Source organism: Octodon degus, unplaced genomic scaffold (assembly GCF_000260255.1).
Source record: "Octodon degus isolate 3935 unplaced genomic scaffold, OctDeg1.0 scaffold00108, whole genome shotgun sequence".
Classification (NCBI taxonomy): Eukaryota; Metazoa; Chordata; class Mammalia; order Rodentia; family Octodontidae; genus Octodon; species Octodon degus.
The window spans coordinates 1,740,264-1,757,140 of NW_004524684.1; the positions used below are offsets into that span (position 1 = coordinate 1,740,264).

The 16,877-nt window shown below is 43.0% G+C and overlaps 2 protein-coding genes across 9 annotated transcripts in view; one reads left to right on the plus strand and one right to left on the minus strand.

Annotated features, from left to right (window-relative positions):
* Window positions 1–1,562: 1,562 nt before the first annotated feature.
* Window positions 1,563–5,445, minus strand: Tmem60 (transmembrane protein 60). 7 transcript variants are annotated; one of them, XM_023724299.1, is made up of 3 exons: window positions 5,251–5,445; window positions 2,339–2,450; window positions 1,563–2,253 (listed from the first exon to the last, which is right to left on the minus strand). In XM_023724299.1, exon 3 carries the CDS (start codon window positions 2,201–2,203, stop codon window positions 1,802–1,804), a length of 402 nt encoding a protein of 133 aa, XP_023580067.1. In that variant the 5' UTR covers window positions 2,204–2,253; window positions 2,339–2,450; window positions 5,251–5,445; the 3' UTR covers window positions 1,563–1,801. The 7 variants fall into 7 exon arrangements, with proteins under 7 accessions (XP_023580067.1, XP_023580069.1, XP_023580066.1 ...); XM_023724301.1 differs by lacking the exon at window positions 2,339–2,450 and adding an exon at window positions 4,123–4,238 and having other exon boundaries at window positions 1,563–2,233; XM_023724298.1 differs by lacking the exon at window positions 2,339–2,450 and adding an exon at window positions 4,123–4,238.
* Window positions 5,446–5,827: 382 nt separating this feature from the next.
* Window positions 5,828–16,877, plus strand: part of Phtf2 (putative homeodomain transcription factor 2) — a 135,424-nt gene continuing 124,374 nt past the window's right edge. For both annotated transcript variants that reach the window (XM_023724287.1, XM_023724290.1), the window contains exon 1: window positions 5,828–5,971. The gene's annotated coding sequence lies outside the window, so the exon portion shown is untranslated. The remainder of the gene's footprint in view (window positions 5,972–16,877) is intronic.

Sequence of the window (16,877 nt, forward strand, 5' to 3'; positions counted from 1 at the left end):
TCAACATTGATGCTCTTGTGCAAACAGGTTGGTTACTCTGTTGCCTTTTACATATAATTCTCAGGCATTTTTTTTTTGTTAGGAGACCTGCTCTATCTTCTCAGCAATCTCAGATTTTTGACTTTCTCATCCTAGTGGAGGGGTCAGCAAACTACTGCCCGCAGCCCCTATCTCGCCCACCACCTGCTTGTGTGCAGCCTGTAAGGCAAGAAGTCTTTGTAATTTTAAATGGTTGAAGCAAAAATCAAAAGAATATTATGTGTAAATTTCCTGTCATAAAACTTTATTAGAACACAGCCAAGGTCTATGGCTTTGTCACAAGGGCTGAGCTCAAAACTGGAACAAAACCCTATTCACATGTGTCCCCTGACAGATATGTCCTGCTGATCCCTGTCCTGGCTGACTTCACATGTGGTGCTGTACCTGTTTCCATTTTCTCTGTGAGGGCTCACTGCTAGAGAACACTTGCATGAATACTTTTATTGAACTACAGAGGTGAAAGGTTTATTTTGAATTTACTTAATATATTATAGAGATCAAACAGCTCAGATCTGAGTTAGGAATATCTGTTTATACCCAGAACCATTCCACATATTAATTATCTGCAATCCTATTTTCAAATACCCCAATACAATATTAATTATAAGCTGGAAAAATATTTACAATTGATTTTTATTTAGGTTAGATTTTAGTTTCAAACGCTGAGCAAAAATTTAAGCTGTCTTAATTTGTCGTGCTTTTTAAATGTTTGTAAAGGAGCCCAAAATTCTGTATTAAAGTAATCTGTGTTAGCAGACAAAAACTGGTATGTTAGACCTTTTAAAAATAGAACAGTACCACTTTAGATTTCTTAAAGAGCTAAAAGCACTATATAAGGCAGGGAGCCATTCTGCTTTAGTTATAATCCCCTTTTAGAATTTTTAAATTACTGTTACATCTGCTTCTGTGGAATTGGTGAAGTGTCCTATTAGGGTGATGACATTTGTCAAAGCAGGACACCCCAAGAGTGAATGGGGCACTAACCCTCTGGGGCCCTACGACAACAGGCATGAACTGGGCCTGTTCTGACAGAATGAGGATAGAGGCCCCTGCTTTAGGCATAGACAAACTTCTTCACTGGCATGCCACCTCTCATCTGTCCCAATTAGAAAGTAGCGGTGACAGTGAACTTAGCACGGGTGAAAGCATATGACACTCAAATTCTTTCTCAATACTCCAGTAACTAAGTTTTTTTCTTAATAATTTGTAAGTATGAATAGCCAATTATTTTGGTCATTACAGGGTCATGATATAATGAACTTAAATATACAGATTAAAAACTTTTTCAGATGAGATATGGTCTTGCTATATAGTTCATGTTGCCCTTGAATTCACTCTAGAGCTAGTTTATGGGCTTTATGTTTAAACGTTGAGCACATATAGGGGGAGTATGTATATGCATCAAATCACCACAATGAATATAATCATTATGTACTGCAAATGTACTAATGAAAACAAAAATTAAAAAATATTGACCACATACAACAGATTATTCAAGAGTCAAGTGGAAAAATAAGGTCAAGAACAAACTTTATTTACATAGGAGTAATAAAGATAGCAAGAACTCAAATACTGAATAATCCAGCTTTGGGTTGATTGGAAGTCCATGATGTACCAAGCTTATTTCACAGACTCGAGAGAACACTGCATCTGGCGTTTCCCCGGGTCTCAGGCCTTCTTCCAGCTCACCTGGAAGGCCCAGAACACTGTAACTGTCACCTGTTTCAGAGCAACAGACACAAAATGATGTTCTGTACTTAAGTCAGTCTCTCACAAAAAAGACGTTATATCCAAGTTCTGTTAGTGCCCCAGCCAGTAAGGCCCACAGAGGGATGAAGACATACGACAGATTCATGGTTGTAAACTGCTCCAGTTTAGCACAGAGTGTGAGGCAGAAGGCTAACTTAAGTAACATGGCAATGAGGTACCAGGCTTTCTTCTTGATGTTGTGTGATCCGTGGCGAGGGTCAAAACCAGACTTGCACCGCCCAGCCATTTTCACAATCAGCATGACAAGGAGGATGGTGTCGAATATCCAGACCGGGATGAATATGAGGAACCAGCTCCACGGAGCCTTCTCATCCAGCTTCAGCACCAGCATGATCAAGAAGAGCAGTGTGAAGAGCCAGGTGAGCAGTACTCTCTGGGCCAGGGACATTCTCATTTAAACAGTGGAGAGAGGCTGCCGTGGGGTCTGAGAAAGGGAGACACACCCTAAGAGAGGGAAAAGCCAAGACTGGATACCAGAAAAACATCACTACTAGTCCTAGTGAACAGAGGTGGCTCCTTTCCCACTTACACTTTCTAATTTTGGGTCATTGGAAGTCCATGATGTACCAAGCTTATTTCACAGACTCGAGAGAACGCTGCATCTCGCGTTTCCCCGGGTCTCAGGCCTTCTTCCAGCTCACCTGGAAGGCCCAGAACACTGTAACTGTTCCCATCACTCTTCCTTTAAAAACTTCTAAAACCTGGAACTACGACTGCCAATAGAGCTGTCATTTCTTATAGCCCACAGCAAAGGGTAACTCTATAAGGAGATCTCCAGGAGTGTGTTCCTTTTCATTGCTCTAGTCCAGGCACCCATGGTGTTCCTTCTGGTCCCCAGGGATGTTTTTAATCTTCCTATACATTTGCAAAACTTTAGCTTTTTAATTCAATTTCAAGGGGTAATAAGATAAAATGTTTGAAATCAAAGTGGTAAGAGGGGCGGAGGTAGTGTGCAGCTGAGAAGAGGTTTTTTTTCTTTTTGGAGACAGGGTCTCACTGTGTAGTTCAGACTGGAATAAATTCATTATGTAGCCCAGGCTGGTCTCAGGGGGTGATCCTCCTGCCTCAAAAGCCACCATGTCTGGTAAAAGAGGTTTTTTGTTTTTTTTTTGGTACCGGGGATTGAACTCAGGACCCTGTGAGAAGAGGGTTTTTTTATATGGGTTATTAAAAACTATAAGAATATTAAGCAATCATCAAGCAGAATTACGATTGTGAAGAGGTCACTGGGCTAAATAAAAGGTATCGATATCATATTTGTGTTTAGTTTATGGAGCCTAAAATTTTTCTCACATTTTCCTGTTAGAATAGACTACCTAAAACTTGATGCATTTTTTAAGTATTGATGGTAAATTATTCAACAATCAGAGCATCGATGTTTTGTCTCACTGACCTATAGTTTTGTTTTATAGCAAAAGCACAAACTCACTACTGATTCAGGATATGTAGGAATATCTGGAAGGTCTCATAGCTACTCACTGTTTTCCTTTCCAGACTATTTCCTATTTCATTTTTTCAGAATTAAAATCACTAAGCTAATTGTTATTCTGATTGGGTCTACGTTAACTTAAGACAGCTAAGATATTAAGTTATTAAATTTTATCTTCACACACATGCTTACAATATGGTTCTCCATGTAGTCAGGTTTTTCAGACCAAGCCTTTGACCACTTGGAATAAGGGCAGGCAAAATGCAAAAGAGAGGAGTCAGACTGCTCTAAGGTGGGGGGAGGGGGAGTTAACAGTAGATAAGAACATGCAACAGCTGAGAAAATTTTATTTCTCTGAGCTATATGGAGAAGATGAAAGATAAAGCACTGAGATTGAGAAAAGGGCCTTCTGACATTTTTAGGAAAGGAATCTAACTACTATTGGCTCCCGCTGGGGAAATATGCCCCTGGGTAAGGTCAGACAAGACGGAACACTTGCTGGAAAGAGAAAGATAAGGTGTAGGATAAGGAGTAAACTGGAGAAAAGGTACACAAAGGTTAAGAAACAAGGAAAAGCTGAAGAACCTACCTAGGAGGACCTGGCAAGAGCAAGGACCAGGGTTCGATCCCCGGTACCGCATATCCTGCTAAACCCCACGCAGAGCCGGCCACCGAAACCAGACATGGTGGCGCAAGCCTGTAATCCCAGCGCTGGGGAGGCTGAGACAGGAGGATCACTATGAGTTCGAGCTGCATAGTGAGACCTGGGACCAAATGAATGAGTGAATGAATGGAAGAAAGCGACGAGCGAGCGAGCAAGAGAGAGCGCAAGCCTGGCTAGGTGAATCTGTGCTCATTCACGTTTTAGAACCACTCGGACTTACTAGCAGCGTCCACACACAGGGCATGGTGAAGAGTACACATCTGTTTGGCTTCCAGGAAGGTGGTAGGAACATTCCACCCCCCTTTCCCTGGGCTCCCGCACTGGCGCCGCCTCGCACTGTAGGAGGGCGCTTCCCTCTTCCGCTGGGGAAGGCGCCCATTCTACTGCTCTCCTTTGGTTACCAGGGTGCGAGGGAATTCAGGAGGACTGGCAGAGATTGGCGCTGATTGATGACTAAATGAAATCGCTCAGATCTGATCTCCAACCTGGCCATTCTAGAATCGCTCCACGAAACAGCAGATAGCACGTACTTCAACATAACTTTTTGTCACTGGATGAGGCTAACTTCACTTTCTTTCTCCTTAAGGCTTTTCTCATTGACCAGGTGGCTGCCCTAACTACAGGCTTAAGACTGGAGGTGCCAGGATGCAAAGGGCATAATCTTCCTGTGGGCACCGCTTTATAACGTGGGCTGCCACAAATTTCGTGCACACCTGCAGGACAGCTCTCTTCACTGGGAAGCTCCCTGCTCTGACGGAAAAGGCGCTGAAGGAGCGTGCGCGGAGCTACAGCCCCGAACGACACACGACTCTTAATTCTGCACTACACTCTTATTAACTTAAAAAGCCGGGCTGCCTCTTTCTGTCACTTTTGCCTTTTCCCTTAAGGGAAAGACACAGGCGTACTCTGAAACAAAAAAGCGCCACTGTCCCCTCCCGAGCTCCCGCAGGATGCAGACGCCAGCTCCGCGTCCCCGTCGCATCCCCTGGGCCCCGCGGGCCGTGCACGGCGCCTCCCAACACCGCACAACCCTTGCGCGTGGGCTCGCCTCCTGCCCGACAGTCGGCCCGCTGAGCTCACGAGTCCGTGCGGGTAACGGCAGCCGTGGACAGCCGGTGCAGCCGCCGGGCTGGCCACCTCAGCACTCCCGGGGCCGGCGTCCCGCTCCCCGCGCGGCCGCTTTCGGGCCCGCTGGCTCCCAGCTTCCGGACGTCCCTCCGCTCTCCCCGACCTTCGTCAGCACACGCGGACCTTCCGGTTCCCGATCGAGGCGTCCGCAGCCCTGGCCGGGCAAGTGCGGCGGGGCAGGGTCTGCCGCGCTGCTGGGGAGGCCAGTGCCGCGACTCACCTGGCAGCGCCCTTAGTTGGAGAGCGGGGAGGATCGCGAAGATGAGGGAATTCTCCAGTTTGGATCCTTGTCCGCCACACTTTTCCCCCCATTCAATCCAGAGCCCGTCACATGACAATTAAGAATAACATTCAGTTCCGCCCCTGCAAGCAGCTGTGGTGGAGAGTCTCTCAGCAACACCCCAAGGCCAAACCCACATCCGGGGCCAGATCGCTCAGCTCCTGGGTCTACTCTATTGGAGGAGAGCACATCAATCTGAGTTCAGAGGCCTTTTTCCCAATGATGATTGGGCCGTTTGGCTGCCAATTCAAACCATCGCCCTTTCCTTACTTTCGAGTTTGACGAAAAGGCGGTAGTAAAGAACACATTGGGCCCGCCTCTAACTGCTACGGGTCGGGAAGAAAGTCAGTCTAAGCTAAACCCTGAGCGTCTGCGGTCCCACTTGGGGCATAGATGCTAATCAGAACGGCCAGCACTCGGCCCCGCCCCCGAGGTCCGCCCGCCCCTCCCCTCCCAGACCCACCGCCCACCAGCCCCGCCCCCTCGGCCCGCCCGCCCGCGCGCGCAGACAGCGGGCTGGGGCGCAGGCTCTGGTGGCCGGGGGTGGGGCGACACCGTGGAGGGAGCGCGCGCTCCGCAGCCTCCCTGTGGCTCCCGGGCTTCGGCGGCGGCGTCTCCCGCGCACCCAGCCGCCTCCTAGCGGCGCGGCGCCTGCTCCCAGGTAGGAGTCCCGGGGTGGGTGTGCGCGGCCGCGGCAGGGTGAGGTGGGCGCCGGGCCGTACGCGTATCGCCTCCTCCGCCGCGACTCCCTGGGCATCTGCGGCCCGGCCCCGCGCCGTGCGGGCTCCGCCGGGCCCCCTCTGCCTCCGGGCCGCGGGCCGCGGGGTCGCAGGGTCCGCGCGCGGCTCGGTCCCGTCTGCCGGTGACAGCCCGGTCCTCATTGTCCTGCCGCCCTCGGCAGAAGTTCGCTGGCGCGGGGGCCCGGGTTATTTTTAGCGGGCCGAGCGGGAGCGGCCACTGCCAGTCGGGGCCGGGGCAGGGGTCGGGGCACGCCGCGCGCCCGCGAGCCTGCGTCCGGAGCGAGGCGGCATTCGCGGCGCCCGGCTTTGTCAGCGGTGCTTCGCGCTTAACTTGAGCTGACTTTAGGTAGGATACTTAGATTTTGGAATTTGGGTTTTGCTGTTACCCAACACTTATTTGAAAGAAACACCAAGTGTTTCTTTTCCTTTTTGACCTTCTTTCTCCGAGACTTGGGCTGTGGACCTAGTGTTGGATCTGACGTTAGGTGTTTTTGTGAAAGTTGTGTTTTCAACCTCTGGCCTTCCCCCGCCCCCTTACAGTATTTTAATATTGGAAGGAAAAGTCTCAGAATTTGGAGACTGTGCCCTTTAACCCAAAGAACTGTAAAATACCAAACCAGTCCTAATCTGAGCTAGGTTTGATGGTGAACACCTATGATCCCAGCCCTTGGGAGGCTGAGGCAGGAAGATTGCCAAGACTTTGAGACCAGTCCAGTACACGACCCTATCTCAAAGAACAAAGCAAAACAAAAGAAACAAACAAATAAAAAAAAAAAAAAACCCTAGCTTGTATTGGGAGTACAGTTAGCTAATTTTAAGAGAAGGACATGGACATGTCGTTTGTTGTAGCTCAGTCTCCAAATTGGAGAGGAAAGGGCCCTGGAGTGCTGGGGAGAAAGAGCCGTGTCTGGGGCCAGAAGCAAGGCGATTCCAGGAAAATATTTCCTCCTGGAAATCGCCCACCTCCCACACAGCCTGGCTGTGTGCATACATCAGGTGGTGTTGATTTGGGTGTTAGTGAGTTGGGCTGTACCTTTCTGCTCCTCCTTACTCTTTTCTTACAGACTGTGACAACAAGCAAATTGAGTACACTTTAGTAAGCACACTCTTGCCAACTCAAACCTCCAAGGTTAGATTTTTTGAACTCAGTTGGTATTGGATAAGCTCGCCCTAAAAATAATGTACCCTGAGGACTTCTTAAATCCCAAGACGTTTGTGGCTAGTCCACTGTAAAATTGCAAGAAGTTCTTAGTGAAATAGAGGCATCTCTAGATTGAGCCACAGTGACTGGGAGGTGGTGTGTCAGAAATGAGCAGCGCGGGGCACGGGGTGCACATCGGCAATCGCTACAGTCCAGGGTCTGAGGCAGGGGAGAGAGTTTGAGGCCAGCCTGGCCTACAAAGTGAGTTCAAGACCTGTCTGAACTATATACCCAGACCCTGCCTCAAAAAGAAAGAAAAAAATAAATAAAGAAAAAAGAAGGGTCAGAAAATAGTTAAAAGCATTATCTTATTTAATCCTAATCCTATGAAGTGGGTACAGTGATTACTGTCTGGCATGTTTTGTAGATGAGTTAACTAAATTGAAATTAACTCATTTCTTCCTGATTTCAGTGTTATCTGGTGGATTTGATATAGGCCTGCTAGATAATATAGGAGAAATAAATGTAACTCCCAACCTGCCAGATTATATAGGAAAAATAAATGTAACTCCCAACCTGCTACATATCGGATACCCCGAGATCTTGTTCCCCAAAGTCACTTGCCTCTATTTGAATAGATGCCTCTATTTCACTAAGAATTTCTTGCAGTTTTACAACGGACTAGCCAAAAGCGTCTTGGGATTTAAGAAATCCTGCACATTTAGTACTACCCACTATTGGTGGTTAGAACGATGAATTCTAAGTAACAACAGGTGAAAAGGGGAGATAGAGAATAGGAATAGTTTCTGAGAGACAGGAGTCCCTCGTGGGTTGCTGAGGGGCCCACTTTTCAAAAGAAGTTGTAAAGAGCAAAATCAGGTGGTTACCACATGGAACAAAATTATGACTAATCAATAAGATTACAGATATAGTTGCAGAAGCAGGGTACAGTACCAAGTGTACATAGATGACATCATTAACCTTGATTGATAATCTATAGTCTTAGTCTTGTCTTTAGTCTTAGATGGGAGAGGATGGCCACCCCTAATGAGCTAGTGGTTTATTTATACTGAAAATCTGAAAGGGGTGGTGCCAGTAACCTCCTTCTACCATTTATCCATTAGGGAAGTGTGTAAATATGGCCATTCCTGTCCGACTGCCTCTTGCTACCTAATTTAGCTGCCTATGAGAGGTTCACATCCAGCCAGTTTGATTCCAGAGCCTGTGTTCTGTGCCATTTTGCTTCGTTACCTCACAGAAAAATTTGCTTCTTAGAGACTTGGTAGGATGAGATTAGTCAGTGACAATAATGCTGCAAAACCATAAACTGAATTTGGCATTTTACCAATTGATAACACTTTCCAATCATTGTTGAATGTTGCTGATGATATAGGGATGGAGTCACTTTCTGCGAGATTCTGTTTAGGGTCAGAGATAGATATTTGAACAAATGGTGATAATAATAGTATATATCAAAAGAGTACTGTAGCATCTGTGTTTTCATTGAAAGACAGTTTATGGTGTACAGATTTGTTTGGCTTTTGAGACAGGGTCTCATGGTGTATTGCAGGGTGGCTCAGTGATCCTTCTGCCTCCTCCTCCCAGGGGCTGAGATTACAAGTTTGCCTCTCATTTGAAGTATTACCTTCCTCACTAAACAGATAAGGAAGTGATCTAGCACCATGCTAGGCTACCACACCCTGCTAGACAATAGGTTAGAGTGCTGCTGGGCTTTGTGCCTTTCAGATGCTGCATCTTCCAGCTTTAATTTCCCTTTCTATTTAGTGGGGGTGGTAAAACTTCAAAGGAGACCTACACCTACAATCCCACTCCTAGGGAGGTTGATGCAGGAGGGCCACAGTGAGTCCAGGCCAGCCTGAAGAAAAACAAAAGAAAACAACATAACCTACTTCTGAAGACCATCTTTAAATAAAAGGTAGTTTGTATGAAAGTGGCTTGGGCACATTGAGTACTACCCACTATTGGTGGTTAGAACTTGTATTCTTAAATACTAAAGTTGTAGAAACAGATTGTCTGTTGGTACACTTTTATGTAATTTTTACCTTTCAATACTTATTTTCCAAAAGCCAATTAAATCTCTTGTTTACACACTGTCCAGCTAAGCAACTGATTCATCGCTGTGTTGAGATAGTCCATCCTGAGCTGTAAGACAACTATCCAAACACTGCTTGCTGGCTGTGTGTACTTGGGTTGAGGAACTTATTTCAGGATGGGCTGTGAAAAACATCTCCGTGACTGTTTTCACCCTTACGCTTACTACCTGGTCTATAATCACAGAATCAACATTGCAAATTCTTTTTTGCGTATAAGGTAACTGTTTCTTCTTAACCCCAGTTTACATGGAATAGAATGTTTAAAATTGGGTCTGTCGTTGAAAAATCTGCGAAGTTTCATGCTGTACCATAGCTTCCTCTCAATTTAGCATACAACATATAGTTCACCTTACATATGTTGAATATGACCAGAGTGATATAATTTTGAAACTTACCTTATAGCTTCATTTTTTGTCCAGATTTTTGGCCTACTATAGTTGCTAAAAGAAGATACATTTTCACATCAGAGCAACTAGCTGCTTCCTAGAACAGGAAGTTTTTGAGTACTAGGAAAGAAAGAAAATACGCTGGATTTCATTCTGAGCAGTGTGTCTGAGCTGGGCAGGAAATGGCTGTGGTTGAAGACTACCTGATAATCACAGCCTGATTAAATTTGACGTTTAATGAGAGGAAGTTAAAGAAAAAACTCATAGTATGCGACTTTCCAGTTACAGAACCAGTAGGGGAAAGGTGCTGTTCAGAGTTTATCTAGAAGATGGGGAATGTCTTGCTGTTTGCTGCATGAACAGCATTATACTAGTAAAATATTCACTTCAGGATATGTATTAGATAGCAAAAAATGAATGAAGCTAAAGGCCCAAGTTTCAGCACTCTGGAGCCAGGCCCAGACCCAGCTGTGCTGTCTACTGCTCTGTGACATCACCCTCTTCTGCGGGGTCTTGTTTTGCTGCTGCTAAAGTTGGCCTCAGACCCCCTGGGCTGGCCTGGATCTTGTGATAGTCCTCCTGCTGCTTGGATTCCAGGCGTGTACTGTGGCACCTGGCTTTTAAAAAAAATTTGAGATTCTTACCAAATTGCCCAGGGTGGGCTCAGACTTCAATCCTCCTGCCTCACCCAGCCAGAACACTTGGAATTACAGGTGTGTGCTACCCTGTCTGGTTTGTAGGAAGGATTTAGTTTTATTTTTATATTTGGTAGTGTCTCACTATGCAGCTCAGATTCATAGTGATTCTCCTGTTTTCAGCTTTCCCAGTGCTGGGATTACAGGTGGGCTCCACCATGCCTGGACTCGGTGGCTCTGTGGCCCACTCAGTGTGGCCAGGGCCAGGGCCAGGGCCAGCATGGTATGTGGTGCTGGGGTTGGGACCCTGGTGCCTGAGCTTGCCTAAGCAGACGCTTAGTCCACTGAGCTATCTTGTCGGCCCTATGTAGGAGCATTGTATCCACAAGGTTTTTGTTTTTTTGGTACTGGGAATGGAACTCAGGACCTTGTGCTTGCCAGGCAGGTGCTGTGCCACTGAGTTATATCCCTGGCCCTCTACTAGGTTTTTTTTTTTTTTAATTTAGGACAAGGTCTATGAGGTCTATAGGGTCTCACTCTGTAGATCGGACTTGTAGTGATCCTCCTGTTTTCAGCCTCCCAAGCACTGGGATTACAGGTATGTGCCATCATGCCATCTCAGTCGTTGTCTCAGCAAGCCCTGGCAGTGGGGCTGGCATGGTACACCGCCAGGGAACGAACCCCAGCCGGCCACTGTGTCTGCCTAAGCAGGTGCTTTAATCTGCTGAGCTATTTGTATACTAGTTTTTTATTTTAGTAAATCAAGGGTGATTCAGTTCATTCCTTCTTGAGTAGTATTGAACATACCTTTGAAGGGATTTTTGATCTCATTTGTTAGATCCACTGGCCTAAAATTGCTTATGATATTTTCTTGTCATTTTAATCTCTAAAAGATTTATCTATAGTTATATCCCTCCTCACTTCTGACTGGAAATTTGTGTCTTTCTGTTTTTTTTTTTTCTGTTTAAACTGGCTAGAGGTTAACTTGTGTTTTGATCTTAAAGAGCCAGTTTTTGGCTTTGTTTGTTGATTTTCTGTTGTTTCTCTAACTTCTGTTATTATTTTTCTATTGTTTACATTTTATTTGCCCTTAATTTATTAGTAGATTAAGGTGGAAATTTTGCTGTTTAACTTGAAATCTATTGTTCTTCAAGGTAAGTATGATATAAAATTCCCTTCAATAGTCGGGCAAGGTGGTGCACATCTGTAATCCTAGCACTTGGGAGGCTGAGAGAGGAGAATTGCTGTGAGTTCAAGGCCATGCTGGACTACATAGTGAGACCCTGTCTCAAAAAATATGAACAAGCAATTCTCTTACATAATATTTTGAGTGCATCCCACAGATTTTGAAATGTTTCCATTTTCATTCCAAAACTTCTGTTTTTTTCTTTGTGATTTTTGTTCACTCCTTAGTTAGAATATATGTCTCTCTCTCTGTCTCTCTCCCTCCTCCCTCCCTCCCTCTCTGTCTCTCTCCTTCTTTGAGATAGGGTCTACCTATCTAGTCCACACTTGCCTTGAACTATGTAGCTCAGGCTGGCTTTGCACTGGCGCCAATCCTCCTGCCTCAGCCTCCTGCAACATATGCCACCACACCTGACTATATGAGTTGCTAATACTTGGAGATTTTTCATTTACTGATACCTAATTTAATTTCACTGTGATTGAAGACTATACATTGTATGAGTTGAAGCATTTTAAATGATTTGTGGTCCTGAGTATGGTGTGCACTTGAAAAGACTGCTGAATGCACTGTTCTGTAAATATCAGTCAGGTCAAGTTGTTTGATCACATAGTGCATGTCTTACATAGCCTTGCTATTTTTTTATCTGCTTAATCTTTCAGTTTTTGAGAGAAGGGTATACAAAAGTCTACTATTGTGAACTTGCTGGCTTTTTTCCTTGCAGTCTTGTCAGTTTTTGCCTTATGTGTTTTGAAGTTCATTTTGTTCATATGCATATATGTATTGAGGCTTTTATGATCTGTTAATGAATTAGATTTATTATTGTGAAATTTCCTTCATTAATCCCTGATAATATACCCAGCTTTCCCTTGATTACTAATAGCATAGTGTATCATTTCACATTTAATCTATTTTTTAAATGCCTTTAGTACAGGTCTCCAGGGTCTCATTACACAGATTGGATTTATAGTGATTCTCCTGTTTTCAGTCTCCTAAGTACTGAGATTACAGGTGTGTGCCCCAGGGGCGGGGCCGGCATGGCAGGCCAGAGATCGAACCCCGGTCTCTGCCTCACCTCTGCTTAAGCAGGTGCCTTAGTCTGCTGAGCTATCTGGCTGGCCCTCTATTTTATATATATTTTTAAAGTGGGTTTCTGGTAGACAGCATGTAGTTAGTTTTTTCTTTTCTTAATCCAGCTTTACATTTTATTTATTGAGACAGTGTCTTGCTATGTAGTTCAGGCTGGCTTTGAACTCACTATGTAGCTCAACTTGACCATGAACTCCCTGGTGATACTCCTGCCTCAGCCTCCCGAGTGCTGGAATTAAAGGCATGTACTACTAGACCCAGCTCAGTTTTCTTTTTAATTTGAACCATTTACATTTAATGTGATTATTGATATTGTTTGATTTAAATTTGTCATCTTGCTTTATGTCCCCTGTGTTCTTTTTGTTTTGTTTTGTGTTATTTTTTCATCAGTCCACTTTATATCCTTCTTTGGGAGCTTATTATCTAGAACTCATTTTGTTTCTTAGTACTAGAGTGGCTAGCATTCATTTTTAACTTGTCATAGTCTGAGTTGGGGTATTTTAGCAGTATACCTTTATGCCTATAGCAGTATATTGATTTTCTTTTCTCAAATTCTGTGCTGTGGCCATACATGTTAGTACTACGTGTGCTGTAAACTCAACAGCATAGTGTTGATTCTTTTAACTTTAGTCAGTTTCCTTCTAAGGGGATTGAATAATAATTTAGGGAGCCGGGGAGATAGCTCAGCTGCAGAAGCGCCTGGTTGGCATGCACAAGATCCTGAGTTTGATCCCCAGTACCAAAGGAAAAAAAAAAAAAAGATGAAAAATAACATAGGAAGAAAAGACTTTTAAATTTATCCACATGTTTATGTTTTCAGAACTCTCAGTTCTTTTGGACATAGGTTTCTTTTTGGTGTCGTTTTCCTTTTACATGATGGACTTCCTTTAATGTTTATTATAGTGCTAAATTATTGCTGCTGAATCCCATTGCTTTTGTAAGTTTTAAAACTTTATTTTTGAAATATGCCTCACTGCTATAGACCCTTAGGTTGTTTTATTCATGTCTTTAAAGATGTTACTCCCTGGAACCAGGGAGATGGCTCAGTGGAATAAGCACTTGCCTTGTGGCAAGCACAAGGACCTGAGTTCAATCCCTGGTTCTGGAAAAAAAAAAAAAAAAAAAAGTTATTCCCCTCTTGTCTCTATTGTACCTATTTTCTAGCTGGTTTTAATTTTATCTCTTAATCTCTGGCTTTATGTACTTTTATAATGCTGTGCCTTGGTGTAGTTTAGGTTTATCATATTTGAGTTTTGTTAAACATCTTGAATCTGTGGCTTTATCTTTTTTTTACCAGTTCTAGGAAAATTATGGCTATTATTTTAAGATAATTTTTCTGTCTGTTCTCCTTTTATTGTAGAAGTTGAGTTACACATTTGTTGATAATTGTCCTTTAGCTAACCAAATGCTATGTTGGTTGCCCTTTTTAAAGTCTTATTTTTTCCTTTCCTATTTTCATTTTGTGTCATTATTCCTATCCTTCAAGTTTACTAACCTTTTCTGCTGGTTTCTGATCTACTCATAATCTTATCCAGTATATTTCAGACTTGCTAAGTCTGTTACATTAGTATAAAACAGATCTCTGAGATTTTTTCATCTTACGTGTGTGAAACTGTGTACTTACTAAATTTCAACTCCTTTTTGCCCCTTTTTTCAGATGTCAGTGATTTCCTGTCTCAACCTTCTATCTCCCTGACTGTCTGTTATAGGTACCTCGTATCAGTGGAATTATTCAGTTTGTCTTTTATGACCGGCTTATTTCATGTGACATGAATCCTCAAGATTCATCTATGTTGTACCATGTTATAGGATTTCCTTTGTGTTATTTAAGGCTGAATAATAGTTATTCTGTTGTGTGTACTACATTTTGTTTGTCCATTCCTCTGTGATAGACCTTGGATTGCTTCTACTCTTAGCTATTGTGAATTGTACTGCTGTGAACATGGGTATGCAAATTTTTCTTTGTGACCCTGCTTTTAATTCTTTTGGCTGTATTCCCTGAAATGTAATTACTAGATTATATGGTAATTTTGTTTTATATTTTTGTGGAACTTCCATACCATTTTGAAAGAGTAGGTGTGCTATTTCCAATTCTACTGCCAGTTAAAATGGAAAATAAATGTTTTAAAGACTGGATTCCCTTTTCAGTTATTTTTCATATAATTTCATAATTTATATTTATTTGTTTGGGGGCTGGGGATATAGATCAGTAGCATAAGCACCTGCTTCACAAGCACAAGATTGTGAGTTCAATCCCAGTACCAAGAATCAAACTCAGAGACTCGCATGTGAAGTACTGTGCTGCTGAGCTATTTCCCCAGTCACAGATTGTAAAAAGTTGCAAGTATAATACATTAGCTTGTTTTGTTATTTTTTCCTGGTACTGGGGATTGAACTCAGGACCATGTGCTTTCTAGGTGTGTACCTATGCCACTGAGCTATCTCTATAGCCCCCTGCAAGTGTAATACAAATAATTCCTCTAGACCTTTCACTAGATTACTCAGATATTAAGATGTTACTATATTTTTGTCTTTTCATTCTCTGCCCCCCTCTGTGTGTATGTATGTGTATGTGTGTGTGTGTGTATAACTTTATTCCTGACTTAAGTCATTCTATACATGAGTTTTTATTTCCATAAAACATGATCATTGTCATTATTGATTTTTAGTTTCTTGCCTTGTGGTTAGAAAGTATACTTGAAATGATTTCAGGTTTTTAAAAATTTGTTGAGACTATCTTTGTGGCCTGTTGTTTGCTCTGTCCTGAAGAGTGGCCCATATGCTGTTAAGTTGCATGCATTTACTTGGCAGCTGTTAAGTGCTGTGCTCTGCAAATGTCTGTTAGGTCTAGGGTGTAGTTTAACTGTAGTTTCTTTATGGATTTTTCTATGTGGATGATCTATCCATTGCTGAGAGTGGAGTGGTTAAATCTCCAGCTGTAATTGTAGTAGAACCTGTCTCTTTCTTTAGTGACCTTCCTTATCTCTCTTTACTGCCTTTGATGTATACTCTTTATTTTATCTGACTTACATTTAGCTACTCCTGATTTCTTTCGACTTGTATTTGCATGAAATATTTTATTCCACCCCTTCACTTTCAGTCTGTGTTTATCTTTAGAGGTGAAGTGAGTTTAGAAATATATAATCAGGTCTTGTTTTTTATCAAGTCATTTTGTCTTTTAAGTGGAGAATTTAATCCATATTCATCCAGGATAATTGTTGATAGCTAAGATCTTACTGCAGGTATTGTTACTTTTCTAATTTTGTTCTGTTTTCTTATGCTTCCTATAGTCTTCCTTTATAGCTAAGGATTTGTTCTCCTAGTGTGCTTTTCTCCCTTATTAGCTTGGTTTTTCTACTCTAGATTTTGGTTTTATTATTATTATAAAGCTTATGAGAGACACTTTTTTTTTGGTAACAGGAATAGAACTCAGGACTGTGAGCCTGCCAGACAGGTACTATGTCACTGAGCTATATTCCTGACCCGAAGACACTGTTTTAAAAAAATCTTTTCTTTATTTTTGATCTAGGGTCTTGCTATGTAGCTCAGATTCATAGTGATCCTCCTGTCTCAGATTCCCCAGTGCTGGGATTACAGGTGTGTGCTACCACACCTGGGTTCGGAGGCCAGCTCAGTAGGGGACTGGCATGGTGTGCAGTAATGGGGATCAAACCTGGGTTCTTGCATTTGCCAAGCAGGCACTTAGACTGCTGAACTATCTTCTAAAGATACCTTTTTATTCCTAACAAGTTATTTTGAAATGATAGCAGCTTAACATGGTCATAAAGATAAGCAACAGAGGCAAAGGAAAAGAGAGAAACACTAATACAAAACTAGAAGATATACTAATAAGGAAGCTACATTTGTACTCCATTTTTCCTAGTTTTGAATTTTTGATACCTCATTTTATGTCTTTCTATATCTCATAACATGTCAGTGTAGTATTATTTTTAGTTTTGTTTTTTAGTCTTCATGTTAAAGATATAAAGACTGCCTCTTTTGGGTCCTCCTTTCCAAGATGACAAAAAAAGGAAGGAACAACGGTCGTGCCAAAAAGGGCCGCGGTCGTGTGCAGCCTATTCACTGCACTAACTGTGCCTGGTGCGTACCCAAGGATAAGGCTGTTAAGAAGTTTGTCACTCAACATAGTGGAGGCCGCCGCTGTCAGGAACATTTCCAAAGCGAGTGTCTTTGACGGTTATGTGCTTCCCAAGCTGTATGTGAAGCTGTATTATTGTGTGAGTTGTGCCATTCACAGCAAAGTGGTCAAAAATTGATC

What these genes read in the sequence shown, in the direction of transcription:
- Tmem60 (XM_023724299.1), bottom strand. Translation starts at nt 2,203, where the DNA reads ATGAGAATGTCCCTGGCCCAGAGAGTACTGCTCACCTGGCTCTTCACA.